Source organism: Temnothorax americanus, unplaced genomic scaffold (assembly GCF_048541705.1).
Source record: "Temnothorax americanus isolate GAGA-0224 unplaced genomic scaffold, ASM4854170v1 Scaffold7, whole genome shotgun sequence".
Taxonomy (NCBI): Eukaryota; Metazoa; Arthropoda; class Insecta; order Hymenoptera; family Formicidae; genus Temnothorax; species Temnothorax americanus.
In genome coordinates this window covers 6,266,750-6,294,376 of record NW_027509792.1, presented here as the reverse complement: position 1 = coordinate 6,294,376, position 27,627 = coordinate 6,266,750, and the positions used below count along the sequence as shown (strand labels likewise).

At 35.1% G+C, this 27,627-nt stretch overlaps 2 protein-coding genes across 10 annotated transcripts; one reads left to right on the top strand and one right to left on the bottom strand.

Moving 5' to 3' along the window:
- The first annotated feature begins 20 nt into the window (after window positions 1–20).
- Window positions 21–27,627, top strand: LOC143905936 (zwei Ig domain protein zig-8). Of its 6 annotated transcripts, XM_077421610.1 has the most exons (9): window positions 27–143; window positions 287–335; window positions 5,481–5,733; window positions 8,137–8,393; window positions 23,272–23,453; window positions 23,788–24,001; window positions 25,571–25,757; window positions 26,711–26,832; window positions 27,175–27,627. In XM_077421610.1, the coding sequence occupies exons 4-9, from the start codon at window positions 8,243–8,245 to the stop codon at window positions 27,303–27,305; spliced, it is 987 nt and encodes a 328-aa protein (XP_077277736.1). In that variant the 5' UTR covers window positions 27–143; window positions 287–335; window positions 5,481–5,733; window positions 8,137–8,242; the 3' UTR covers window positions 27,306–27,627. The 6 variants fall into 6 exon arrangements, with proteins under 6 accessions (XP_077277734.1, XP_077277736.1, XP_077277737.1 ...); XM_077421611.1 differs by lacking the exon at window positions 287–335 and having other exon boundaries at window positions 5,496–5,733; XM_077421609.1 differs by lacking the exon at window positions 287–335.
- LOC143905933 (UDP-glucosyltransferase 2-like) lies at window positions 9,640–17,978 on the bottom strand. 4 transcript variants are annotated; one of them, XM_077421596.1, is made up of 7 exons: window positions 14,884–17,978; window positions 14,376–14,456; window positions 13,446–14,253; window positions 12,657–13,027; window positions 12,272–12,491; window positions 11,956–12,175; window positions 9,640–11,690 (listed from the first exon to the last, which is right to left on the bottom strand). In XM_077421596.1, the coding sequence occupies exons 3-7, from the start codon at window positions 13,921–13,923 to the stop codon at window positions 11,396–11,398; spliced, it is 1,584 nt and encodes a 527-aa protein (XP_077277722.1). In that variant the 5' UTR covers window positions 13,924–14,253; window positions 14,376–14,456; window positions 14,884–17,978; the 3' UTR covers window positions 9,640–11,395. The 4 variants fall into 4 exon arrangements, with proteins under 4 accessions (XP_077277722.1, XP_077277725.1, XP_077277724.1 ...); XM_077421599.1 differs by having other exon boundaries at window positions 13,446–13,709; window positions 14,884–17,974; XM_077421598.1 differs by having other exon boundaries at window positions 13,446–13,917; window positions 14,884–17,971.

The following is a 27,627-nucleotide window of genomic DNA, read 5'->3' as shown; positions in this document are numbered from 1 at the left end:
TTCAAACTCCGCAGCAGTCAGTCGCCAGCCGCCCGTGCTGTATCAACCGGGAGTGGTATATTCTTTATCTCGCAAAATTTGTTTTCTATCATTATTATAATAAGGCTTACATGTAATATTAAAACCGTCAGATTTTCGTTGGGGTGAGTGACAAAGATAATCGATTTGATTGATTAGTTCTTATGGAAAAGTTTCACTTATAAGACACATGAGCGAGAAGACGTACGGATAAGTTAATCGTGACGTATTTTATTTTTTGCAACGAATTTCTCGTGAATTTCGATAGATTCTTTTTATCAAATGTGAATGAAAAGAAGAACAGTTTGTAACCGATAGTGAGTAAAATTACAGTAGTCAACAATGATCACATGCACACACACACACACACACATACACACACGTGGGATCAATAAAAACGTTAACCGCATATGCACTGCTTAATTACGGTTTCTCCTTTTGTCCAAGCGCGTTGCTTGTTACGAGTTAGTTAATTAGTTGGCTGAGCGTTAGCAAAAAAGTGCAAGACAGTTCAAGTTGTAATAATTGCAATTTATATCTGTTAGTTTTTTGTAATAAACTAAACAATAATAATAAATATTAATTATTTATACTTTGACCATGTATATATAATTTATACAATTTAAAAGCAGGACAAAAAAACCTTTTTAATTCTAAAATTGAATAAATAATTAAGATAACAATTTTTTTTATCAATTCAATGTACAAATAATAATTATTTCTCAAAGGTTGTGCTTGATCAATTTACTTATTCGAAAATTTTAGCGCCTTAAAGATTTAATTTTTAAGTACTTTTCGATTTTTCTGTAATACTTTACTGTGATTGTTGAACTGTGACTGTTTTTGTTAAATATTAACATGATAGCATAGCATAGCATGTTTTTGAAAACGACGATGTAAAATAGTCGAAATTTATACAAAATTTAAATATTTGAAAGAATATGTAACACGGTCTCTCTAGGCAATTTTGCAAATTGCGTATGTTAGAACTCCGTCAAATAACACGTTTTCAAAAATTTATTCAGCTCCAGAGACTACTATAGTTTAAATGATATGATCGAAGAACGTCCGAGTCTGCATGATAATAATTTGATGTTGAAATGCATTTATTCGAGACACAGAGCAAAGCGCCAAACGTACGATTCTGCATTTTCTGAAAATTCTATACTCCTGAATGATGCATATCTGCCGATAACGAACATTGCAGCTTCCTATAATCGATTTCACGTGCCACGACGAATAATGGTTGACACGATCAGCGATCCGTCCTATCCGTCTTCCTATATGTAAATGATTCGGTACAAGGGACGGAGATCGTAAGCCATGCAGCCGTTCAATTTCCATCGTAGGTGTGCACGCTTACGAACGATCCGAGTTAAATGACAACGATGAAAACAACGGCATAATTAAAATTCATCGATTGATAGATCGCTCGACTATATACATAAATTGGACGGTGTTAAAATAACTCGAAGAATTATGACGACTGAAATATAATAATGCTTTATAAAACTTTTTTGTCATGTTCTCAAGGCAGCTATTCGCAAATTAAATTAAATTATTATGCGACAAAATAAATTTATTAGCTTGAAACTGCATTATTTCGGGTATTTATCTTTTACATCTCTATATAAGATTACCTAGATATATAGCCTTTCAATCCTATAGCTACGCAAGGATATCAGCATTTTCCAACTAATCTACATTAATGCGCTTAGGAAGGGAAAGTTCTTGCAGTCAAGTTGTGTAACGTAGTCTCATCGGCAAAGTTGCTTTGTTACTCATTCGAGTTGAGAAATGACTAAATTCCTAATTTCGAGAATATGAATTATGTGGATATATATTCGTACGCATCTTAATAATATATTTAATAAAACTTCTCATAATTTTTTTAAATCCTTTCTATTTCGTTTTTCGAAAATGTGCATAAAATTGATAATAAACGCGAATAAATTGAGATAGTTTTTAGCATTTTTCTTCCTTGGACCCACCAAAAATGGCTTACGCGCTGTGAGCCTCGGGTTCCTGATAATCTCGACGATAAATTCGATGTACTATCAAGGAGACGGGATACGTGCCAGCCTTGCTAAATGTCGGGCATATACCCTGGATACAGACGAACGAGGCTCTTTCTGGATACGAAACCGATTCTGCTCCGTCTTGCTTTAAATGGCAAAGGATTGACCCGGATCAACCTTTTAAAGTTATACCCTGATAAACCACGCTCGAACAAAAGGTCGGCTGAGAAACCGTTCCGGTGATTCGATTGCACGTGAACGAGAGGTGTCCGTAAGATTTCTTACTCCTTACACTCGCTCTTTCCCTACTTTCTTTCTTTCAACTCCTACTGCATACGTCTTCATCGCAGTGGAACCCATTGTTCTTTCGCCTGCTCGCTAGATTTTCATGCCTGATCAATGTAGTTCGCTTTTAAATGTGCTCCGCGTGGAGCACATCGATCAGGCATTTCAGTTTGCACACGGATATCGACAGATTACGTCGACACATATTTCTTAAAATATACACTGCAAGAGAGTCGTTAATTTTTTATAAATGGGGCATGATTTCTTTCAAATATCAATAAATGCGCTAAATGTAATATAAAACGAGTAATGCCATGCATTTTTATAAACTTTTTATAAACTTTATAAATTTCTTTTTATTTTTATATATCAGTTATTTTCCTATCTATTAACGTTTTTCACATTTCTTTTATTCCAGAAAAATTGTGCAAAATATAAAATTACGCGTGATTCTTAATAAATGCAGACGTGTAAAAGATATTTAAATACAAGATTAAAACATTGAAACTAATATCGTTCCGATTCGATGCGTATAATGTTAACTTCGACCATTATGGGAAACTATACCTACAAACTAGGAACCGTTAATATCGGGGATCATGTCTTTAGCGCAGCGACTTACGACTCTCTAGTGGATTACCTATAATATGATTCGCCGATAAGTTCATTAATCCAACTAGCTTCTGTACCCAGGAAGAACACGGTTTTAATTAAAAATTTAATTCCACGACATTTACCCGAGGCGTAATCACACTGAATACGCGTGTATATACTGTGTATTTGAGTTAGGCCGATATCCAAATAACGTAGTTATTATCTCGCAATTTTGCCGATAATTTGCCCACATTGTATAAATCGGGCATGCAACAAGCCTCTAGCCTCGTCCCAATCAGCTCGTGATGGATGACGAGATCGCCACTAATCCGCGGAGGATACTCCAATACACTGGCTACTCTAATAAATTGCGCGTATAATCAAATAAATAATCTTCGACATTACGAACGTCGCGACAACGTCGAACTTGACGGTAATTATTATTACTGCGAAAGCATCAACTCGATGAAGAATATCTCAACATTTTCACCGACTCGTAAATCGATGCTCTGATGTAGCGAGGCACTATACAATTCTGGCACTGAAATCTCTGCAGCTTTCATAAGGCGGAAGTTTCTCTCTTCACGCTACACAAGGAGCGGAGATTGAATTATTTTTCTTTTCCCGTTATACGAAAGGAGAGTCGTTCTCAGAAAGTAAACAATTACGTGAGAAAGTATACGACTCGCGACTGTGACAATTGTACTAGGTTTATGCGAAGATATTTTGAGAACCTTGACATCGTGCCACCAACGTTATCAATAGTCAAATTGTTCGTGTAATTCACCGTTCACCAATAACCGCTTAGCTGACTTTTAGCTTTGTTAAACCGACAGCCGCAAGAAATCGTGTTAAAGAGTTAAAGTAGTATCTCGTACGAACTTGGAAAGCTCATTTACTTTTTGTTAACACGCTCCTTTTGATGCTTGAATGTGTTTGCGTAAAAGTCGTGTAATAAAACGTGTAAGAGACATGTAATAAGCTGCGCTAGCATTACAAAGGGATTCTTTGTGCTAATGCATATAAAGCAGAATCTCGAGCCGAATTTGAGCGACAAATACGCTGACAAATTTTTCTCTAGCAAAAAAATTTTGCGATAAAACGAACGGATGATATAAATGGCTCTTCCGCCGGAACGTTACGTCCGGAAATACTCGAATTTATGCGCCCTACTATTATACATATATAGCAATTAGTTGTCATTTGCGAGACTGGAATAACATACGATCGTAACACATCCCCTTTTGTTCGCGAGCTTCTCGTACCATTTCACTCTCCCGTCATTAACCCTTTCCTCTGCGTTTCGCGTATTACTATCGATCGCAGCATTTGAGCTATTTAGCGTACCTACCAAATCGCTTTTTCTTTCTTTTACTTTTATTCTCTCTCCCTCTCACTTTTTCTTTCTTTTGCAACATTCAGCACATCGCTCACGACGATTTATCGAGAGTCAATGCTTACCTTACAGCTACCTTATTAACGTAATTCAAATAATCGTGATTATTTCCGTTGAACGTAAGCAAACATCACCATTCACCGCCGTAAACGCCAGAATTGTACCTCCAGTTTAAAGAACAAGGCTTTAAAATTACAAAACTCGCTACCGCGCACGTGTAAGTCTCTCGCTTGGTCTCCTGCCGCGTTTCTTTTCCGGTATCGGTATAACCTGACGGCTGCAACGTGACATCACGAGCGGCGAGCAAGATCGATCGATCCGGAAACGCGCGGATTGTACTCCCGCGAGATCCGAGTCGAGTCCTCTGCAGACCCTTTGCTACACAGAGAGCCCTCATAGAACTCGAATCTCTTGAAGCGCGTCTCGAGGAAGGCCGATATACAAGTGCGGGGAGACGAATAGAACAATCGTTCTTTTGCCTCTCAAATTCGCACAATGTTTTCCATCGTCAGACCGTATAAGAGACTATTAATACGAAGAAAGACCAATTTAGAGAGAAAAGGATATTTTAGTTTTTTAAATCCTTTATTATCCTAAAGTGAAGCTAACGTGGGGAATGTAATCTATATTGTATTCAGAAATACCGGAAATTTTTGCTCATAATCTTCCTTTCATTTTGTCGAGGAAGATTTGATATTACTTCAACAATCGCTAAAATGATCTCATATCTTAATAATGCTTTTGTCTTCACCAATCTCATTGTTAAACTTAGGTGACAACACGACATGTATATAATGTTAAGCAAGTGTGTTAGACACAGTTTATACAGAAATATCGTGACAATTGCGTCGTTGAGATATATATCGCCTTGAAGCTAATTCAGTGTTAAATATATATATAAATAATATTTTACATTTATATATATTATTTTCACTGCATAACTGAGGATATCATAGAAAAACATCTGTATAGGATGTTTAAGATTGCAAAATGTAAAAAAGTATTAAAAAAGTTAAAGGAATAGAAAATGATTAAAAAATAAGAATCTTAGAATTTTCTTTAATAACTTTTTTCTATTAAGTTGCATAATTGCAAACACAGTTTCCAAAAGATATATAAATATAAACTTGATTTATTAAAAATATATTTATATTGTGTGTATATAATAGAGAAAATGTGTGCAGCAAACCACTTCGTTCATATCAACTGCGGTTTCAACAATAAGTTACGTGATTCGTCGCATCATAAATATCAGTGGGAAACGACTTCCTGGAACGTTATAACGAATTCCGCACTACTTCCAAAGCCGAAAAGCAGTATCGTTACTCCGGAGGAAATCTTTGGGAGTCGCACATGTTGCGACGCCACAGCTATTGGCAATATCTCGCTGTTGTGCGCACGTGAATTATTTTACTGAACCTGGTAAATATTTCATCCGCCGTTTTTGAACGTACCGAACTTTATTCTCTCTACCATGCTATAAAAATATGTAAGAAAAATAAAATAATAATTATGTCGTGTACTGAAAGCCGTAATAATGTAGATTTTCATGTTATAAATATTTTAATGCACATTATAATTAGCAGTAAATTTCCCGTAAATGGCGTATAGAATGTTATTGTTAAGTCAAATCTTACTTTTGAAAATTTAGCAACATCCGGAACACCCTCGCAAAATACAAGCAATTATAAAGCAATTGCTCTTAAATGAGTAGCAATTAAAATTAAAAGAGCGTGCTTTTCGCCGCTCTTGATAGGGGCAAACGTGCGGAGAGATTTTAGCGCGCATTGAAAGCACGCCGGATATCGCTCGCACAATAATGGCAAGATTTGCATTGCAAATCCTCTCACCTTGTTATTCGGACACAATAATCCAGCCGCCTACCAGGCCAGATTGGTTGCGCATATCTCAAGATGAAAATCCCGAAGGCGCCCGATCGCCTATATCTTCTTTCCTGGATAGAGATATAGCAATTTCTGCTTTACGGTCACAAACTGGCTGCAGGTGAATCCCCGAGAAACTGCAAAAGTTCCGCTGCCTAGCTCTGGTGTTACCATTCTCTTCCCTTCTAACTATCCGATGTATTACCTGCTTGTTTCTTCTTCGCTCCGTATCTCCTCTCTTCCTCTTCTCCTCGGTTTTCCTATATACTTCCATTTCTCTCCCGCTCTTGACAAATGTTCTACATCTCTGCGGCCAGGAATATGCCAATATTCTGTCGAAGAAATCTAACGAGCTAAACTTCATAACATCAATTCTATTAGATGCGTGAACGCCTTCGAAAACAATATATCCAAAGTTTGTCGAGAGAGTTGGCTTATATAAGTTCTTGCTTAAGTTCAAGAACTTACGCGAACATCACCGCGGCGCTTGTACCTCAAATTGTTGCGACGTGAATGGTAACAGTCATCCCTAAATACTTTTGCATTATTTCGTTAGTTAAAATTAAATTAACGAAAGCTATTTAAAATTTTTATGAGACAGGTCGGACTACTTTTACGTAACAATGCGCCGTTTAAATATCCGCCGTTTACCAGTTGAAAATTTTATTACAGCGATCAAACGCGGTGTTCCGAAAATAATTGCGCAATTATTTTATAACAGAGCTCTCCCTTTCTCCCCTTTTAATGCAAATTTTATGTTCACGTTGAATTCGAACGACACTCAATTTTTGTGACGTACATATTTTAAATTGGACGCCATAAATTAATTATTAGGTTGTTTTGTTGAACATATATTTGTTGTGCACTTAACGTAATAACGTAATCAATATTACGCCAACGACAAACTTAAGTGAATCTACGATACTGATGATCTGTCTCTTGATGACACCGTACGCAAATGTTATGCTGAAATAAAATTCTCTTTCATCCACTTTATTATCCTATCCATCGTATATCGAGATAAAAAACACGCGATACTTATAGGTAAAATTGTAAGAAAGTTGAGCCGAAAGCGACACATTTTCATTTTTCTTCAGTAAATTTCCCGTGAGAAATAAATAAATTTTTTTCAAAAGACAAACTTGCGTCCCTTTCGCGCGTTTTCCTTTTCGTTTGCTATTGTATATCCCGCCGCGGCCTTTGAATATGGATTTAGGAAAAGGAGGATGCCTCGCAGGATAATAAAATAATATATTTCTAGAGCGCGCGCGCGCGCACACACACACACACACACATCTAAATTCTCACTTGTTTCGGATGTCATCATCGCATTTTTCTTGTGTGTGCGTTGTCCACAGTAACTTCTATTTTCGTTTATTTCCGCGCGTTACTCGACGAGAGGTGCACGTACACAAACAAAAGCAATATAGAACAATGTACGCACTGCGGCAGCAACGACGAGAAATAACATAATCGATTCAGATTCTGGTAGTCTCTTTGTTAAATTTTAATTTAATAAGAAAAACAAACGTAATGTTTCCAGTTATTTAATTCTTCTCTTCTTACACGATACAAAAAGCTAAATTATTTGTTAATAACACTGTCATTATTAATCTCGCAAAATATATTGTACAGATAATCGTAAAACTATAAAAAATAAGAAACTCTTACATAAAAAAATAGTTTACGTTGTGCAAACGTAAAGTGAAAAAAGTGATAGTGACGCATTCTGCTTAATTTCTTGATTATTTCTTGATTATTGATCAGTTTTTTCAACGCAATCGTTTTCTAACTTATCTATTTTTTATTTATCTATTAATTTTTAATACACACATTACTATATAGTTGTACCCTTTATTTTTCAAGAATTTAATTGTGTTTTATATTCACGGCGTAGATTGTATGGATGCGTGGTATCCCTTCAGCAATGTTTGGATTTCAGAACAAAGGGGAAAAAAAAGATCGGATACCGTGCGAATACATCATAGGCTTTCCAACAATTCCGACTGCATTTCAAAAACCACGGGGAATGCGAAGTCCGACGGGCGATGACAGGATCAGCGTGGGGGTCGAGGTTCTGCCTCGTATTGGCGGCAATCACGATCGTTATCGCCAATTATCCACGGCATCGCGACAGACACCTGCGCGAGCAGCTCGTTAACAGCCACAAAGTCACCAGGAATATCACTCAACTGCAAGGTAACTGCGTTACACAGCGATACAATTCGTAGGTTCCACCTGATACGAATACCATAGTTTTTTCATACATACCAAAGCAGAACGTAATTAAAATAAAACATTACCGACGAGTTGCTTTGTTTCTCATAGCGTTTCTACTGAAAAAACTATAGTGATAATTTGACTATTAATAAAAATTTATTAAATTAAACAGTAGAACATTGAACACTGGAAATATGTAAACTGATTTTCACATTATGGGACAATAAAATTGCCCTCAGTGCGTACCAGTGTTGCACTGGTTTTCTCAATAAAAACCCGCTATAACTGTTTTTTCTACGAATGTAGTTATTATGTTTTTATCTGCGAATTTAGTTCTAATAAGGAAAAGAAAAGAAGAATTCAATTGGATTTGTGCTGTGTAAATGCGTTAGAGAATTGAGGCACGTGAATGTCTTAAGCATATTGGCCCACGAATATATTTCAGACTATCGCGCCGAATAATTTCCTGCACGTCGTAACATAATAAACGTCGCGCAGAAATTTGGAATCAAAGAGCAGGAAACTTCGAGTTTAATTACCTACTCTGAAGTTGAACACACTACGTGGCTAAGCCGAGAAACCGAGCCGTAAGAGTGATTCGTTTAATGTTAAAGTTAGTCGGACTTTCATGCACCTCGCACTTACACCGAACTTGCGAGGGTGCATGGGAAAGTTTCGATAACATGTAAAATTTTACGACGTGATGCGGTTTGAGGTGATTAGGTTTTTTTTTTACACACTTTGAAAGCGTATGTCGAATTATCGTGGTTCTATCCGAGAGCAAAAGCCGTTGATTGACGATGAGCTGCAAGGAAAAAAAAGAAGAGAGCATCGTCAACCTATTTCGGATCTTTTTGTTCGTGAACGAGCGTCGAAATTATTCTCCGTTATTTGCTGCGATTGGTAAATTACACATCAAATGGCTACATTGTCGATTTCCGATGGACTACAATCTCGTATCCTATATTAGCTTGACCGTGCGGATATTTACTTTCTGTGAATGCTTGCGCTCGGCTTTTCCGCCGAGAGCCAGTAAGAAGATGTACATTTGTCCTACATAGCTTTATAGTAGTTCCCGGATTTCAATGTTGAACCGATTAGACTTTAAAGAGTCGCTCGCTGCAGTCGACCGTTGTGCAGAACGCTCATGCAAGTACAATTTCAGGCTTTCATAGCAGTATGTGAAAAAATTGTGTACGCCCGAGAGACGAGCACGTCATTTAAGTTTCTTGTTTTTTTTTTTTTTTTTCGATGCTTACTAAAACGTCAAAAAATTCCGAGCATTAGAATGCTTGAGGCAAGGTACACAAAAGTATGTAAAAGTGCGCACGTATATTTTCCTATCAATTCTTCTATATCAATTACTAATTTGTTTATTAAAACAAATATCTATTTCTTTCTCTGTAAAATATACCAACACGTAAATTCTGCTTTGTACGCGAAAAGAACAATTTTGCTGAAGTATCTAAAAATTTAGCTAAATACAGATCTGAAAAGAATTTTGTTAGACCATCAAAATAATTATGTGGAACACTCAAATTGATTGCTAAAATGTCAAAATTTTTTACAGCATTATCATCATACTTCAGCGACCTACTATAATTATTTTGATGGTGCAACAAAATTATTTCAGATTTATATCTAGCTAAATTTTTAGATATTTCAGCAAAACTGTTCTTTCCGTGTAATAATTCGCATCATATTAATAATAAATTGTTTAAAGTGATACATACAGTTGCCCATTCTCAAAACCTCATGAAAGTTTAACCTTGTCGCGCCGTTACGACCATTTTTCTGAAGTCGCACTTGAAGTAATGCAGCGCAATCTTGCCAAGCGCTTTGAAAGAATCATCACCACGGTCGCTGTAAATGTAACTTTATAAGTTCAAAAAAAAATTGTTCTAATGTTTCTATCCTAAAAATACAATCTCCTTCACCTTATGAAGTTCACTTTATGCAGCTTTTATGTCTGTTAAGTTAGCACTCCCTTCCCCACAAAAAACCGGCATAACACATATGCAGAAATTAAGTGCCTTTATGTGCTAATTATGTGCTCTATTCACGATTTTTGTGCTCAAGCGGTTTCGCGGAAAATCGCAATTGAAAGTGGGGATTCTGGCTTAACGTAAGCTAGCACCCCCACTAATTAAAATTACATATAAAATAGAAAACTCAATATGCTAGAATTATATGGTTTCAAATGCCTCAAACAAAATTAGTCTATCTGTAATAGTTTAAAAGATATAGGGGAGACCGGGGCTAGTTGTCACACTTTTCAAATACTGATTTTTTAAAAAATGTTAGCAATATTTTATAATATCGTATACTATAATACTTTATAATGTAACTACATCCTTTAGATGTAAAAAAAAATGTTGGACTTGTATATATTTATACACAAAATGGTTATTTAATTCTAAGCAAAGCCGTGAAAATGTGACAACTTACCCCATACCCAGGGTTGATTGTCACATGACTCTGGATTGATTGTCATGTATCGTTTATGTAGAAGGAACATACGACAAATGGTTCCTGTTTTAATATTTTATTAAAGTTAATGCCAGTTTTTGGTAAATTTAACTTAATAATATATTGCAGCATAAATTAAACGAAAAATTAATAATTTTCATAAACTTTGTAATATAATTCTCATAAACTTAGAGTAAATGAAAAAATAATCATTCTCATAAACTTTGAATCCCATCTCATTTGAGACAACTTACCCTGAACGGTCATTTTGAACAAAGAAGATTATATTTATAAACTAAGTTGCAATAACTCTAAAAATACATGAAAAATTATCTAAAACTATAATATTTCTTATGACTAAACAGAAATTACGACTAGTCGATTGTTTGTAGACATAAATACTAAAATCTGATATTTAATCTATTAAACCCTTGTATAAGATATAAATATTTAAATAATTTTTTAATATTTTAATTCTTTTATTAATATAATTATGCTATACATATTAAAAGTTAATTAATCTTTTTCTTAGTAACTACTGACATTTTCACAAGATTAAATATCATTTTTAACGATTTACAAATAATTATTAGTGTACAAAATAACGTTACAAATATGGCAATTGATAAAATTGCTATAACATCCATTTCGGATTTTTTATACCAAAGTTCATCAGCGATACTGCTACGAAGATGAGAAGCACCTTTATGACGAATGACGAATTCAATCCACCAAATTACATGCTCCAAAGGATCATAAGGTTTATCTTCATTTAGTGCTTTAACTTCGAGCATTCTTTCTTTATATCTAGAGAAAAGTAATAATTTTATATAAAAAGATCATGAAAAAAAGTAATATATTTTATATGAAAGTAAATGCATTACTTTACAATTACATTTTGATTATAATTATATGAGAATTATGTATGTGTAAGATATAATGTTCCGTAGAAAATTAGACATTTATCTAAAATAATTAGATTTCTACAAAAATAAATAATAATAATATATAATAATGACGAATATAATAATGACATAACACAAGAGAATGCTTATGTAAAAAAAATGATTACCTTTTATCGGTCAATAGATCTATTATGGATCCGTTCAAATGTTCTCTTGATATATCCATAATATTTAAACGTTTTGCAACTCCTAAAGATACCATTTTATTAACTTGAGTATACTGATCAATTAGCATTGGTAATCCTAAAAGTGGTACTGTATAATAAACGGCTTCTTCTGTACTTTGAAGTCCACCTTGATATATGAATAATTTAATGTTTGGATGAGCTGCAAAATGAAAAACGGAGCAAAATGGCTAATAAAGAGATACGTATAAACATATATTTTTATTAATCTGATTGAATTATGGCACTATATATTTACCGAGAATGCTCTCTTGAGGAACCCATTTAGCGGTATAGATATTATCAGGTTTATTTGGCAATTCGCTGTCATATTTCCATACAACTTTGTATGGTAAACTTGCAAATACATCTCGAAATACGTTTCGTATATGCTCTGGAAACGTTGATGTTAAGACATTTGTGCCTAGGCTCATATAGATAAATCCATTCGGTGCATCTGCTATAAATTCTTTCAAGTCCTGAAACGAAATAATTATTCGATTTTTATACTATATTTGAGAAGAAAAAATATATTGTACATATGGAAATTGATTTTAAATATAAAGCAAATAAAATGTATAATTTTTTAAACAATGAATTTTTAAGAATATACATAGTTTGAAACGTTTGAAAGCAATGATTACCTTCGGTAAAGCCGCGGGTTTTTTTGAAATATGAAAATTTCCAAGTACTAAAATATTAGGCATTGTCGGTCTAACAAACGAGAGAGCTTCTTGTTGACTGTGGAAAACAAGACTCATGTTTCTTTCCATATCTCTTATGTGTGGTATATTTTTTCCGAGATATTTTTCTGCTATCGCTTGCTGTTTAGGGTAATGATAATTTATTGAGTAATATATGTGATACCACTGACGAATAAAATTCTTTATCCTCCGCCACAATGACAGATTTAAACCGGTATCATCTCCTATTTCCCAATTCGAAGTATGTGATGACAGAACAGGTGCACCGAGTTGATAATAAAGTGTATTACGCAATCCGAATGATGACACACCTGTAAATAAATATAGAATAAGTTATGTAAACGTGATTAATTTAAACAACATTTGAGTTTAGAAAATTGTGTAAATAATATCTTTATAAAGATATACGCACATGTCAAGATAACTTTTATGTTTCTTTGGATTATATAATGATGCAAAGAGAATAAAAAATATCTTGACATTAAACCAGGTAGATAATGACATTAAATTTTTTAACTAATTTTATGGACATAAAACTTATTTAAATAAAATATAAATAAGTAAAGTAAATAAGATAAATAATATGGGGTTTAAGTGTACGAAGGTACAGGATATTAAAAATGTTTAAGTTAAAATAATTTATGGCTTTTCTTCAATGTTTTTGCTAATATAAAATAAATTTTAAATAACACATTTGTAAAATAATTTCATATATATCATTATTCTTACCTATGAGAGGTGCATTAAATCTATGCGCCAAGGTATAGAAGCTAGGTACTTTTACAGTTTCTACAATTACTAAGTCGAATTTTTCATCACTATCCGGTGCATACATCTTACGTACTTTTGGATGCTTAAAAATGTTTTCTGCTACATCTCCACACGCAGGCCATATTTGTGTGCGTGATGTACTTAACCACTCATGAGTCCCCGCTATAACGTTTTTGGCGAAATTTAATTCCATTAACTGGTAGTTAGACTGGACGTTGATTTCTGTCAAATTGGTCAAACTAGGATCATTGAACGGATCTGTTGTTATAGAGACAACTTCGTGTCCTCTTTGGCTCAAAGCGATCCATAATGGTCGATAACAAATTTGGTGACTGTAGGATGGTATTGGAACAATAGCCAAGATCCTTGCAGTTTTTACTGGTGCCGCAATGTATAAAAAGCTTATCCAAAATATCGTTTCAGCAATCGGCTTCATTTTACGTCAATAATAAGCAGAGCATAGTAAACTTAATTATGATTGATAATAATTCAATAAAATATTCGTTTTTATTTGTATAATTGTTCTATTTTTTTATTCGTATAAAGTTCACATATTTCTTTATTAATAATGAATAATGATTTGTACACACGAAATATTTATTGCAATAAAATTTTGAGCAATATTGCAATGCGCTTATTTTCAAAAGTGCATATTTGATATCTATAGCAAATAATCCATTCCGCAAATAGGTTTCTTTTGCTGCACTAGACTACACTAAAACTTCTCTTCTTGCTTTTGCCAAATATCAAACATATACCTATTTCACTGTAAGTACAAAGTTCACTTAAGTACAGAGCAGTGTTCACTAGTTTAGCTAAAAAGCCGATCTTATTTGTTTTCCCAAAATAGATGAAATAATTAATTATTGGTACGAAGTTGTTTCTTACCTATCAAGTACGTATAATCAATTACGTATCAAAAGTACGTAACAACTTCAGAGATCTTCATTCACACTTTATGACGTGCAACTGCGCGCAAAAATATATTTGAATTGTACAAATATATACTCATCTAATTACTAGAATGAGGTTTTAAGTCAATCATGCACTACTTAAAAGACTTAGGCCTGTATTTATAATCGTTATTCACATCTCAAGAGCGTATCAGGTAAGATACTCAAAATTGCGTTTTACATCTTGAAACGAAGACAGTTCAATAGTTAAGTTTTGATTAGAGATTAACTGAGACTGTATTTATAATTATATTATGTTAATATTAATAAACTCAATCTCTTTTCAAGTTATCTATAAACCATACTTAAGTGATACACAATTTTCTCCGACTCAATATTTAATTGATGTGTTTTTTTTTTTTTTTTTTTTTAATGACTATTAAACTGTCAAAAATAGATTTTAGATCACATCTCAAAACAATCTACAGCTAAGTTTCTCTCACTTGAACTACGATTACAAAAATAATGTATCAAATATCTCAATTTGATTCTAAATCAAGATTCATCTATTAAAACATATCACGACTCAAAACTCACTTCAGGTGAGAACACGACTTTAAATACGAGCTTGCATTTACATTTAGAATACATATTCAAAAAATGTATTATTAATAATTAATAAATCTAAATATATTAGCAATATTGATAGTTGATATATTTAATTATAAATATTCAATATAATGTTATCTGTATAATCTACAGCTTATTAGTAGTCTCGCTGAATATATAATTATACATACTGCTGTTCAAATACGATTTTACGTATATAAAAAAAAATGTTCATGTAGTATTGAATTCTATATTATGACAATTAAGAAAAAGCATATTTCGGGAGCACATAAATTGAGAAACATTTTAAGACTAAAACCAATTCGCTATCTGTATTTTAACTGGTACTTTACTCTTGTACGTATGGGGTGCTCACGTTCGGGTCGGCCGAAGGGGATGAACACGGAAATCTCATTGTGCATATTTCGAGAACACATTAATCGAGAAACATTTTAAGACAAAAATTATTTCGCTTTCTGTATTTTAACTGATACTTTACTCTTACATCAGTAGTATATAGATCTTTTTTTTTTGCGTATATCTTTTAAACTATTATAGATAGACTAATTTTGTTTGAGGCATTTGAAAGCACATAAGAAGCACATAATTCTAGCATATTGAGTTTTCTATTTTATATGTAATTTTAATGAGTGGGGATACTAGCTTACGTTAAACCAGCACCCCCACTTTCAATTGCGATTTCCCCCGAAACCGCTCGAGCACAAAAATCGTGAATAGAGCACATAATTAGCACATAAAAAGCACTTAATTTCTGCATATGTGTTATTCCGGTTTTTTGTGGGGGAGAGGTGCTAACGTGACAGACATGCAGCTTTTACTGTTCGCCATACATTTTATACACGTTTATTTTTCAATATATATTTATATCCTGCTATCTCGTGTGTGATACTGATGCTCCTGTCAAGACGGGAAAGTCGCGACGAGTATAAGCCCGGAGTTCACACGATGAAATATTCAATTCAAAACTCGTTTGGTGACTTGTCATTCGACTGTAGCACATGGCTTTGCACGCGTGAATGTTGGCTGCACACACACACATACACACATACAGACTGTCTCATGCTATTTACAAAGTTTGTCGTTGCCAATCCACGCCATACATTTTACGACTTCGACATAACACCGTACTGAGAATCGTAAATGAAATCTTCCCATTCTTTCTCGCTGAAATCCCCTTATACCTACGAGCTAAACAATGACTTCTTTTTTTGAAAATCACGATCGCGAAAGATCTTTCAAAATAGAGCAATTTCCCAAATTTTTTATACGGTCTTATAATTCAACTAGATCTAATATTTACTCAATATCGATTCCTATTCGCATTGACATAACAATTGGTTTACAGTAACGCTGACGAGAATCTCTGTGTAGTATTTGATATATCAAAGGAAACAACGAGACACCAGGTACAGACGGTTATTGTGTACCGAACTTCTGGTTTGTAATGAAGCGTATACAGATACGAGACACGTACGTGGATGCGTAGCAGGAAGCGAATCTGACCATGCACGTTTGACCTATTTGTCACACTGCAATGCGGAATTACAGATCTCTCTCATATGCATGCCATTTGTTATTAGGCTCAATCAAAGTGGAAATAGACATAGCAAGCATAGTGTTATAAAAAACATATAAAAAATTCGAAAAAAATGACAAAGTGAATTAATAAATAAAAATAAGTCACCGTTATCTCACCGTCAATTTGATAATTAAAAATTAAGACATTATGATTAAAAAATTCGACAAGATTTCTGTAAGAGACAAGCAATGTAATTTTTGAACCTTATTAGGATATAATTAAATATTACGCAGAAATTAAACTCTTCCTTCCGTGCCTGAAGCACATTTGTACATTGAAACTCTTCCTCCAGTGTGGAAGTAGCAATCTAATTACAGCAGCTAATTTTAATAGTGTAAGTTATACATTAAAATTGCATAAATACTTGGATGTGCAACGTCAAGGTACCGCAATGATAGGGGAACGGGGAAAGGACCGCGCACAGAATTACAAACACGTTGGGTTTAATATCGTTCGAGGGGGAAGGTTACCTACCTTGCGGATTACATACAAAGTTTCGTCGTTGCAGGCAAGCATGTCATCTTGCTAGATTTGCTACCTGCCCGCGAGTATCCTTTGTCGAGGGATAAAACTCGCGAAGGGGATAACTTGTCATCTTAATAAACTGTTGACCCTGCGATATTGGTTTTCGCTTGATTGATAGGTCATATCCTTCCATTACTTATGAGAGTAATTACAACTTTCGCGACGGTGTCCTTTGTGACCTATAATTTAGGAACAACGTTGCTGCACCGCCAAGTTTCTCAACGTCGTGCCTTACCGGGCGAGCAGCCGGCGTATAATTTAAGAAAGAAATTTTTGAAAGAATTTTATAAAATAATTCCGTGTATAAATCAATACATTAAAGAATATTAAATATTATTACGTGTAATATAAATAGCATAAAATGTACGATAAACTCAAATATTGTTTAAATTATGGTTTAAAAACTTGAGCTCAAAACAGTTATTGTACGCGCATTTTCTTTCTGCACGAAAAGTCATCGTACAACTTTTCGCAGTCGAACGCCATAGGTCCAACTTATACGCATTCCTCCGACCCGTAATTGGATTCACGTCGGGCACAAAGTACGAGAAACTCGCAAACGTCGTCTCATTTCGACGGTGGGTTCGCGGGCGGCCCGGAGCATCAACAGAACTGGTGCTGGCCGATGAAAAATGAGCGACAAGACGAATGGTAGCATATCTTCGGCGATGGTAACATTCTTGCCATAAGGCGATGTAGGGAAACAAATGGTCTTTTGGATGTATATTTATTACGTCGCGCACGACCTCGATTGTAGATTGCAGTCGAAACCGCGCATCTCGGATTCGCACAAGCGGTGCCGCGCCGCAAGGTAAACGCGGGAGAATAGGGATGAGACAAAGGGGATCAGAGACTTCTCCTCAAACGAACGTAGCGTGATGCGCGCGGCGTTTTTCGTAAAAAACTTTGTAAAATTTTCTACAAAAAATGGATGGAAAATGTGAGAACGATCAGGTGCATTTATACTCGTTACTTAAATTAGTAAAAATCGTATCTTTTTCTCGTGATCCAATTATTGAGCGATTCGATGAATAGTATCGTGAAAGTGAGAAATTTCTACAGCATGCAAATAACGTTGTGTAAAAGTTTGCACAGGCACAATGAATTAGTAATTCTGACGACAAATATTTTCAGAGATCCTATTATCTGGGGTTATGATTCGCATACTGCAAATATTATTCGAGCCGATGGAACCCGGAGGTCGTTTGGGGACCTGATTTTCCCCGGACAACTGCAGAATTTATATTCGGCCACTTTAAGCGGCACATTCGTTCCGCGTCCCAATTAAGACAGTTCTCGTCGCAATTAATGACTGCGAGACTGCGAGCTATCGTCTGAAACAGAGGGTTTGCGACACTCAATTAAGATTGCACATAGATCGATAATAAAACACTTTTGCAAATACTTCAGTCCCGGTGTGTCTCGTAAAAGAAAAAGAAAGCAGATTCTCCGTTTGTGGGTTCAGCTGCTTCCCATTAACGTTAATGAAAGAAGTGTATACAGTGATTTCAAACTTTTTCCATTATGTCAGATTCCGGATGTCTAATGGGCACACTCTTAATTAAAGTTGTTTTACTTGATTGCAGATTTTGTGATCGCGAAGATCCATTTATAATTTCATCGTCAAGAGTGTGTTTCGGGTTATTAAGAAGCATCTTCGTAGGCATAGGTATTAATACTGCCATGGCGCGTAATATGGTTTTCCTGCCTACGGGAACATCGATCGTAACACAAAAGCGCATTGTGATGCACCGCAATATTACCGTATCTGCCGAACGCCCTTCGGAAGCCTGTAATGCTTTTTTAATACCGTATTCGATGTGACCTGGATCCGGCCTCTGGTATATTGGATTATTTTACAATTTTTCATGTCGATTTTTCTTTATTATACGTAAAAAACGCGGTGTATACGGTGTCCCCACGCGGCGCGTATTATCGGAATTCGTACAACGCAAGACTTCCTTTCATCAGCAAATTAAATTAATGCATTGCCGGATATAAAGACTGCGACTTGTAAAATATTCCAACTGCAGATAACATTAAATTTTATGGCAATCGTTTAGGAAATCTCTCGCTCGTGCTTCTTTGCGCCTGGATTTACGGAGCTTCCCCTCTTATTCTCTCGCCTATGTATTTTTTGCATTTATATTTCGTCGCGAATGATTAATATCACGCACCGAATGGAGCTGCGGAAATCGTCGTTTGCGCTTAAACTGAGAAAAAAAGGTTTTATCCAACGCAGCTGTCGATACGCGTTTACGCGAACTGGATTATACGCGGAGCGTGTAACGCACAGCAGTCGCTTTAGTGGCACTAAAATCTCGGCGCCGGCTTACACGCACACATTGCATTCGAGCGGCAAGGCACAATCTGCGCTCTTGTAGGGATCGCAGAAATGCCCGGTTAGCTTCCGCGAAGCGCCAGAACACAATTAAAAACGAAGACCCGTTATTCTCAATTGAGAATAACGCGGCGGGTAAGTGTTCCCACCGCAGGGGACATAAATCACGCGCGAATTCTTTCACGCGCCGCGTTTCGCAATCTTTTTGTTCGCATACGTGGCATAACTTAATTAATCTGAATTTTAAATAATCGTCAAAATGTATTTCAAAAACACATATTTTTAGAAAAAATAAAGTATCTTCTTCTGTTTCAGTATCGGATAAAAACTTTATTTATCTTAAAATAGTGAAAAATCTATAAATAAATGAATACCTAATCAAACGTTAACTATATGAATAAATAAATAAACAAATATTTGCAACGTATGTAAACATCGTATTATATAAAAGTTAATCAGGGCAAAATGCTAAAGAGAAGATAAACACAAAATTTAACAAATGTAAAATATTATTAATTAACTACGAATAAACAAATAATCAAATATTTGTAATGTAACAATATTATTTCAGTATATCGGATACAAATTTTATTTTTATCTTAAAATAATGAAAAATCTATAACTATTAGCTACAAATAAATACATATAATCGAACATTGACTACAAATAAACAAATAATCAAATCTTTGTAATGTATGTGAACATCGTATGTATAAAAATTAATCAAGAAAAAATAGAAAAGATAAAAACAAGATTTAACAAATGTAAAATATCGCAATTGCTGCAAAAGACATTTAATTCTCTGCTCCAAACTGCGCTGTCCTGATTGGCCGACAATAAATTGATAGAGCTATCTAAACTTTTCAAAAATGTGCGTGCTTCATATTCGTTTGATCTGTCCGACCATCAATTTGTCTGCTATATTTCAATCAATAAATTAAATTTACCAAATTGTAGTCACAAACTTGTAAAGATACATAATTGAATTTTATTTGTGCTACCAGTGATATCAATTCAGATTACGTAGTTTTAATAATTTGTGCAGTATATTGATAAAAGATGTGTAAATTGTGCACAAATTAATAAAGATGCATTAAGTTAGTTTCAGCGAACTGTGTGCATTCAATCAATAGATAAACAGATTAACATTTTCTGCTCTTCAATCATTAGTAATATATTAACAATAGCAACAACAATATAGCGATAAACATCAATCAAATTGCAGCGTACACTCATTTAATTAAATGCAATGTTGTTGATTTGACACGCGACAAACTGCACCGTTCCGAGAATTAATAAATGAAGACGAATGATTTGTGATATTTCAGAATGAATCGAGCATTCTTTGAGCTTCGATCCTTTAACTTTTTCATTTGATTAAGGTGCGATCTATGAAATCTGAAAGGGACAAAGGTAGTCATTGTGTCGCAGACATTTAGTCCTCTCTCTCGTTAACCCCGAGCGCTCCCGCATAATCGAATCAATAACGGATGGATAATTTTCTTTGCCGACCGGAACAGATCAGATCAGTCATGAAATGGCCGGGATTCCGGTTCTAAAGATGCATAGCGATGAAATCATTTATCGCAATCGCACCCGCACCGACAATAGGATATTTGACAATATCTTAAAAAATCGAATATACACATTCCCCTTACAGAAATTTAATATGTAGGTGATTATTTGGCTAGTGATTAATTACTTATTTCGAGTATTAAAAGCACTGTTTTTAATGCTTTTAATATTTAAAATAAGTAATTAATCACTAGCCACAAATAATCACTTACAATATTAAATTTCTGTATAAGGAATATGTATAATAATTATCTATGGACATTTCAAATAAATATTATTTTCTGTATAAATATATTGCAAATCAATACAAAGCTTATATATAATTTTATTATAGGGAAACCGAAAATATATAGAAAATAATTATATGGAATATGTAAATTAAGAGAGAAATGGAGCACACAGAAATGAATCTGATTGTTTGGCTGACCTAGATTAATTCAAAAGGTCTTTTGTCGTGCAGTCTGCCAGAAATTCAGTACTTATCCCCCGTCTTTTTTTTTCAAGATCTTGAGTTCGCGATGTTGTCATCATCTCTTGACAATGTATTACCATTCTGTATCTCCTTTGAACTTTCATATTTCATCCTTTCTCAACTGCTGTGAAGATTATTCCGAAATTGCACGAAGTAAGAGGAAATAGGTTTTCAATTTCCGCGATCTCGCAAAGGGTGTGTATACGACGGCAAAAGAATCTGCTTTTGCAGTGTCTAAAAGAGAACGAAAGATGAACTTTTCGCTGCAGTGTAAAATTGTACAACTGTATCCCTCTACGCAACCTCGCAGTATTGGATATCCGATTTTTTCGATAGCCACGAAGAAAATCAGGGATTGACCTCGGTGGACTTCCGGATCGTAAGAAAGCGCCGTTACACGCTCATCGAGAACATATCGGTCGTTCACGGATCCGAAAAATTCTCTCGCAAATGCCTTTTTCAGGATTACGAGCGAGAGAGAGAAAAACTGAAGAGTTATGGGCAGTTTTACCGTTTTAATAGGGTTTTACCTTCTGCTCATGGAAATTTTCGAAGATATCACAAATTTCGTAGCTAAATCACGGTCTCGTAATTAAGAGGCTTAACAAAAGGGTGACAAAAATATTTATAATAAGAGAGAAATAAAATTAATATTATATCTTTATCAATTATATTAATCGTATTTTTGCCATATATATTCTCTCTAAATATTCTATTCTTTATAGTATTTGGATAATTGATATTTGGTGTCGCTTTTAAATAATGCAAGAATTTCAAATTTATACCGGGCTATAGAACAATATCTAAAGTGCAATAAAGAAATGATGTCAGAATAAAAAGTATGGCAGGTACCTTCTCCCCACAACTTCCCAACATTGTATCGTTTGTTACGGTAAAGCCACCTGCTCACCATCATAGCATAATTGTACCTTTTGTGTTTCAAGTATCCGTAAAATTTCTGAGTGCTTCGTAAGCTCGAGCGAAACCTTCGCGCGGCGCGGTTACGAAACGTGCGAAATAAAGGGTCAAAAGGTTACGCGACTGCAATTTTATCTCGCGCCTCTTTATTCTTTCGCGCTTGTTTAATTTTCTCATAAAAAAATGAAATTTTCCATGATGATAATTAAATATTATTTGTCTTATCCCACGTTGTTGATAAAATTTAAAAAATGTAGAATAAAGGGGAAAAAGCGTCTTTACTCCCTAGTAAAATCATGTACAGATTTTAAACTTGTTATAAGGATATAATCGAATTAAGATATACTCAAATCTGGGTATTTGGATACACGCGCAAATCTGAAAGCACTTCGATATGTAATGTTTTTCATTCTGAGTGAATGCTGAGAAATGCAGATGGTGAGGACATAAAACGATCAGCAAAGTGAACAATTTATTCCAACTTATATGACATACTCGAGTTTTTCGTGCTTTTCAACAAGAATTTCACATTTTTACGAGAATCCCATTCTAGCTGCGCCATTCAAACTGAATATGCCGGCGGCTCACGTGAAAATCTTGCCAAGATTGTCTCTTGAAGAACACAGTTCGAGGCTTTATCCTATATACGCTTCTTACAATGCTAACGATACAACCTTTCGCCATTTAAAGGCTAAATCGATGCGTTAGAGTACTAATAACAAGATAAAAACGTTGAAACGCAAATATTGAAATACAAATCGTTATTACGTCATTTATACTAAAAAAAAAAATATTTTAATAATTTAGAAGCAAGAGAATAATTTAACAATTTATCTGACGATATGTTTCAGAAATAATCGCCAATCTGCCTCCTCTGCGAATTCCGCGTTTGAGGCATCACCGTGTCACGGATTGGGATCCGTATTTCGAAAATGCAGATGGTCAGGGTATCAACGGCTCGCAAAATGTGGCATTGCACTTAGGTGCAACAGCCTATCTTGACTGTCGCGTCGCTATGCTCTCTGGCAAAAAGGTGTGTGTTATGTTAAATTATTCACGATCGAGTCGACACTATTGCGAGTGACTAGAATAACAACACGTAATATATCTATATAAGTAATTTAAATCTATTTTTTACTATTCTCTACTATCAGAAAATAATTATAAAATAGTCTAAGACTAGAGTAATTAATCAAAATAGCAGAATAACGGTCAGTAATAATTATTTTACCACTTCATTACTTATCTTTACTATATTTAACTATCTTATCTAATCGTACTTGTATCGTAACTGCTTACTTACTGATGCATTTCGCGCTACATGATCTGATACTAACACGATGGATAAATATTTTCGCGGACTCCAGGTAATGTGGTTACGACGGAATACCGATTGGGCGTCCCTCTTAACTCTCGGGAACACTACCCACATATCGGACTCAAGATACAGCGTGAGCTTTCAGTATCCAAACAATTGGAGATTGGCCATCTCCGGTATACAGAGGGAAGATCACGGAGTGTACGTTTGCCAAGTGAATACGCATCCGCCGAGAATGCTGATCACGAACGTTACCGTTCTTGGTAATGACATGTTTTTACAAGGGAATAAAAGAAGTCGTCGACAAAACTGCAGATATGTACATAGATACAGAAATGGTTTACTCGATACGAGCATGTTATATCGATAATGAGAAAAATGTAATAACAGCGCAGTCGTTATAACTCTTGAATTGCGTAAACGTGAGAGAAGATAACAGTATATTTTGCCAATATCATAAAACTTTTTATTGATAATATTTCTTTTGTATAATTGGCCTTACTTTGCTCTCCTAGCTAATCACTATTGCTGTGGGACTCGCCATTATTTCTTTATATAAAAAAAATCCGCTCATCGCGGCGGTGATCATCCGTATTTTACATCAAACCGCAGTTCGCGCCAAAAAACGGAAGCGCTCGAGATTGTTTGCTATGTGTACGCTCGTGAAATATATAATATCTAGCACAGTACATCTACGTAACGAAATATAAACAGTTACGCGCGGCAGTGCGGTATATGCATTAACCCGCGGGTATAAACATCGGAAATGTGGTACGATTTGGCGAATATTACTCAACGAAACGTGACGAGAAATTAAAGTTTCGGTATAAATAATGCTAGAAATAGTAGAAATATAAATTTTTAACACTACGGTGGGAGAGAAATTGCCTTTTAAGATAAATTATACATAAATTTTCTGTCATATTCTCATCTCGTATTTTATTTGCTTCTGTAATATAAACACGTGTCGCGTTTTATTTCTGTCTATATTTTAAAGAGAAAGAAAGAGAGAGAGGGAAAAAGGGTGATAAAAAGCATGAGAAAATAAATCATAGAATTCTATCGATTTGTAGAGGATACTTACACTTTTTACGCGTAACTCCGACCTGAAATCTACGTGTGCCCTCCGGATATATTTTTGAGTGATATATTACCGGAGCATCGGTATAATACGGTGACATCGGTAGCCGCGAGATACATGCATTGTTTTCCATTTCGGGATACACCAAATCCTACGTATACGTTACGAATTGCTGGCTGTCGCGGCGCACCTAAACGGAACCAGTCGCGAATTTAAATTCCTCCCTCGTAAAGATTCAATTACCGTGAAAATATCTTACGCCATCCCGCCTGGAAACAAGCCAGCCGCAGTTGTATCACGTAGTGCGACTCTTTGCAATAGCAACGATGCAACTTTATTTCATCTCTCTTCTCTCGCGCATCTCGACAAATAGATTTATACATGTGCCAATATCTCTGCGTGTTACTCGCGGGTGCCTTCCAGCAATACTAGCTGTCTCTTTACTCTGGTTCAATTACGATATATAAATATTAATTACATAACTCGATCTGCAAACTGCACGAAATATAACGCAAACATGAAAGAAAGCAAGGCTTTTCGCAAATTTTCAGGATAAGATTTACAATATTTGATATTATCAAATATGAATTTCATACGACCATAACGTTTTATATAAGTTTGATTATTAAATTACACGTGTTCTCCGTAGCTATGCGTACGTAATCGAAAAAACGAAAATGCGTGAAAAGCGAAATATAGAAAAATTCATCGATCACAGATATTATTCAGTAGTATGTTTGTGCCTTTGCAGCGCCGGATATTAGAATCATCGACGAAGCCAGACATGAGTTACGGGACCGATATTACAAGACCGGAAGCGGAATCGAGCTAGCGTGCGTCGTCCGGCCGTCCTGCCCCGATTCGAGGGTGCCGTATCCCGTGTGGCGAAAAAATGGCGAGACGTTGCCGGATCACGTCAACGCTTATCACATTAATGGGTGAGCATATATCGCGAGGTAGCGATGGATCGAAGAGGAGCTCGGCCCGCGGAGACGGATGTACGACCGAGTCTAGATTTACACGCGCGCGCGCACGTGTGCGCGCACCACAGACATTGTCTACTCGCAAATACACGTAGCTCGTTCTCTCATCCTCTCGTAACGTCGACGGTATTACCTTCTAAACCCGGAGGGCGTGCGCGTTGACGAGCGATAGCACGCTTTGTGCGACTCAAACCGCCGCGATTGATCTACCTCGAGATTCGCTACGACACACGCATTCAAAATTTATCTCTCTTTCAGTTTAGACAGAACTGGAGCAATCTTCCCGCGAATTTTATCATTCTCGCAGCGAGCGACAGACACGCGCGGAGCTCAAGTTCGGTTGAATTAGTATTCAAAGGTTACTTTTTGTGCCCGCATTACATGTACGTTTATGTGGCATTTTGTATTATCATGCAATTCTTTATTCAATGTCCGTAAGTCGGTTGCGCTCGGTATCTCGTAGAATATTTATGCATCGTCACATTTCCGACGCACATAAATATACGTATAGCTATACAATGTATCTGACCACGCTGCAAATCCAAGTGTGTTATTTTTACACGCATAAACGTATAACAATGATACATTATAGACACATTAGACTCTTTTTACATGTTTCTTTATGTGTTAAATTACGTCGCTTAACACGTTTAATCGTATTAAATAAAAAGTTAATACGTTCAATCGTGTTAAATGACGTGATTTAAAACGGCAAGAAATGTATAAGAAAAGCTTCAGCTAAAATAACTTGGATTTGCAGTGCATCTCCAAAGAGATTACGTACCCTAATACATTTTTTTAAATTTTTTTATCGTTAAAATTCAGAAAACAATGCAATAGTGTTATAGATATCATGAAAACATTGCGCGTATATGTATACGTCGAGTAAATAGCATCCAATTTTTCAGGTCAAACGAAGATCTGGTGACGAGGCTCTACATCGAACGAGCGAAAAAGACTGACAGCGGGGAATATACGTGCTCAGTAAGCCAATTCAGCACAACCGCGGTGCATATTCACGTCCTAAATGGTAAATTAAATAAAGAATCACCAAACACATACGGGATTAGCGAACACAAATATCGTTATATTCTCGATGTCATCGAGTATTCTTATTTTCCTTAAATAGACGTTTCCAAAAGACATCTGATGTACATGAAAAATTTATAATTTCCAAGACAAGTACGTCTAGAATTCTAGGTAGTTTATTTTTTATATTGAAAAAAAAATTTAAGATAAAAATATAAAATTTAAGACAAATAAGTTAAATATAATTAATATAGCTTCAACGAAACATTTCTGTTAAGTAGACATAATAATATATTAGATGTAAGTCTCGGATATCGTATTATTTGCCTATTTTGGATTGCAGGTGAAAAACAAGCTGCTGTCCATCACGATCAGTGGAATGCGGCACGTACCAATTGTTACACAGCTTTTACTGAGCTCTGCGTTGTGTTTGCCAGTTTACTTCTTCACATGTGGCAAAATTATTCTCTGTGAAACTCCATTACTAACGTTAAGTTTGCATCGCATCAAATTACACGTACTTCGACGTACACGTACTTCTGATGTATATATTTCTGTATATTACTTCGAGCGCAACAAAATACGTGCTTTTGATTAATACGATAGTATACTGTTATGAATGCGAATCCGTTGAATAAATTTGTGTCGGTATTATATAAGATCAGTATTATAAGATTATAAACGAAGAATAGATATTGATATTAAAATAAATATTGTATTTCTACGTTGTCGGAGTTCTATTATTTTCTCCTATTATTTGTTCCTTCTTGAAAAATTTAATTAAAACCGTTCTTTT

What these genes read in the sequence shown, in the direction of transcription:
- LOC143905936 (XM_077421611.1), top strand. Translation starts at nt 8,243, where the DNA reads ATGACAGGATCAGCGTGGGGGTCGAGGTTCTGCCTCGTATTGGCGGCA. An exon ending in AACGCTTATCACATTAATGG is followed by an intron (nt 25,758 to 26,710) that starts GTGAGCATATAT and finishes CCAATTTTTCAG; the next exon opens with GTCAAACGAAGATCTGGTGA. An exon ending in GCATATTCACGTCCTAAATG is followed by an intron (nt 26,833 to 27,174) that starts GTAAATTAAATA and finishes TTTGGATTGCAG; the next exon opens with GTGAAAAACAAGCTGCTGTC.
- LOC143905933 (XM_077421596.1), bottom strand. Translation starts at nt 13,923, where the DNA reads ATGAAGCCGATTGCTGAAACGATATTTTGGATAAGCTTTTTATACATT. An exon ending in ATTTAATGCACCTCTCATAG is followed by an intron (nt 13,028 to 13,445) that starts GTAAGAATAATG and finishes ATTTATTTACAG; the next exon opens with GTGTGTCATCATTCGGATTG. An exon ending in TCCTCAAGAGAGCATTCTCG is followed by an intron (nt 12,176 to 12,271) that starts GTAAATATATAG and finishes TTCATTTTGCAG; the next exon opens with CTCATCCAAACATTAAATTA.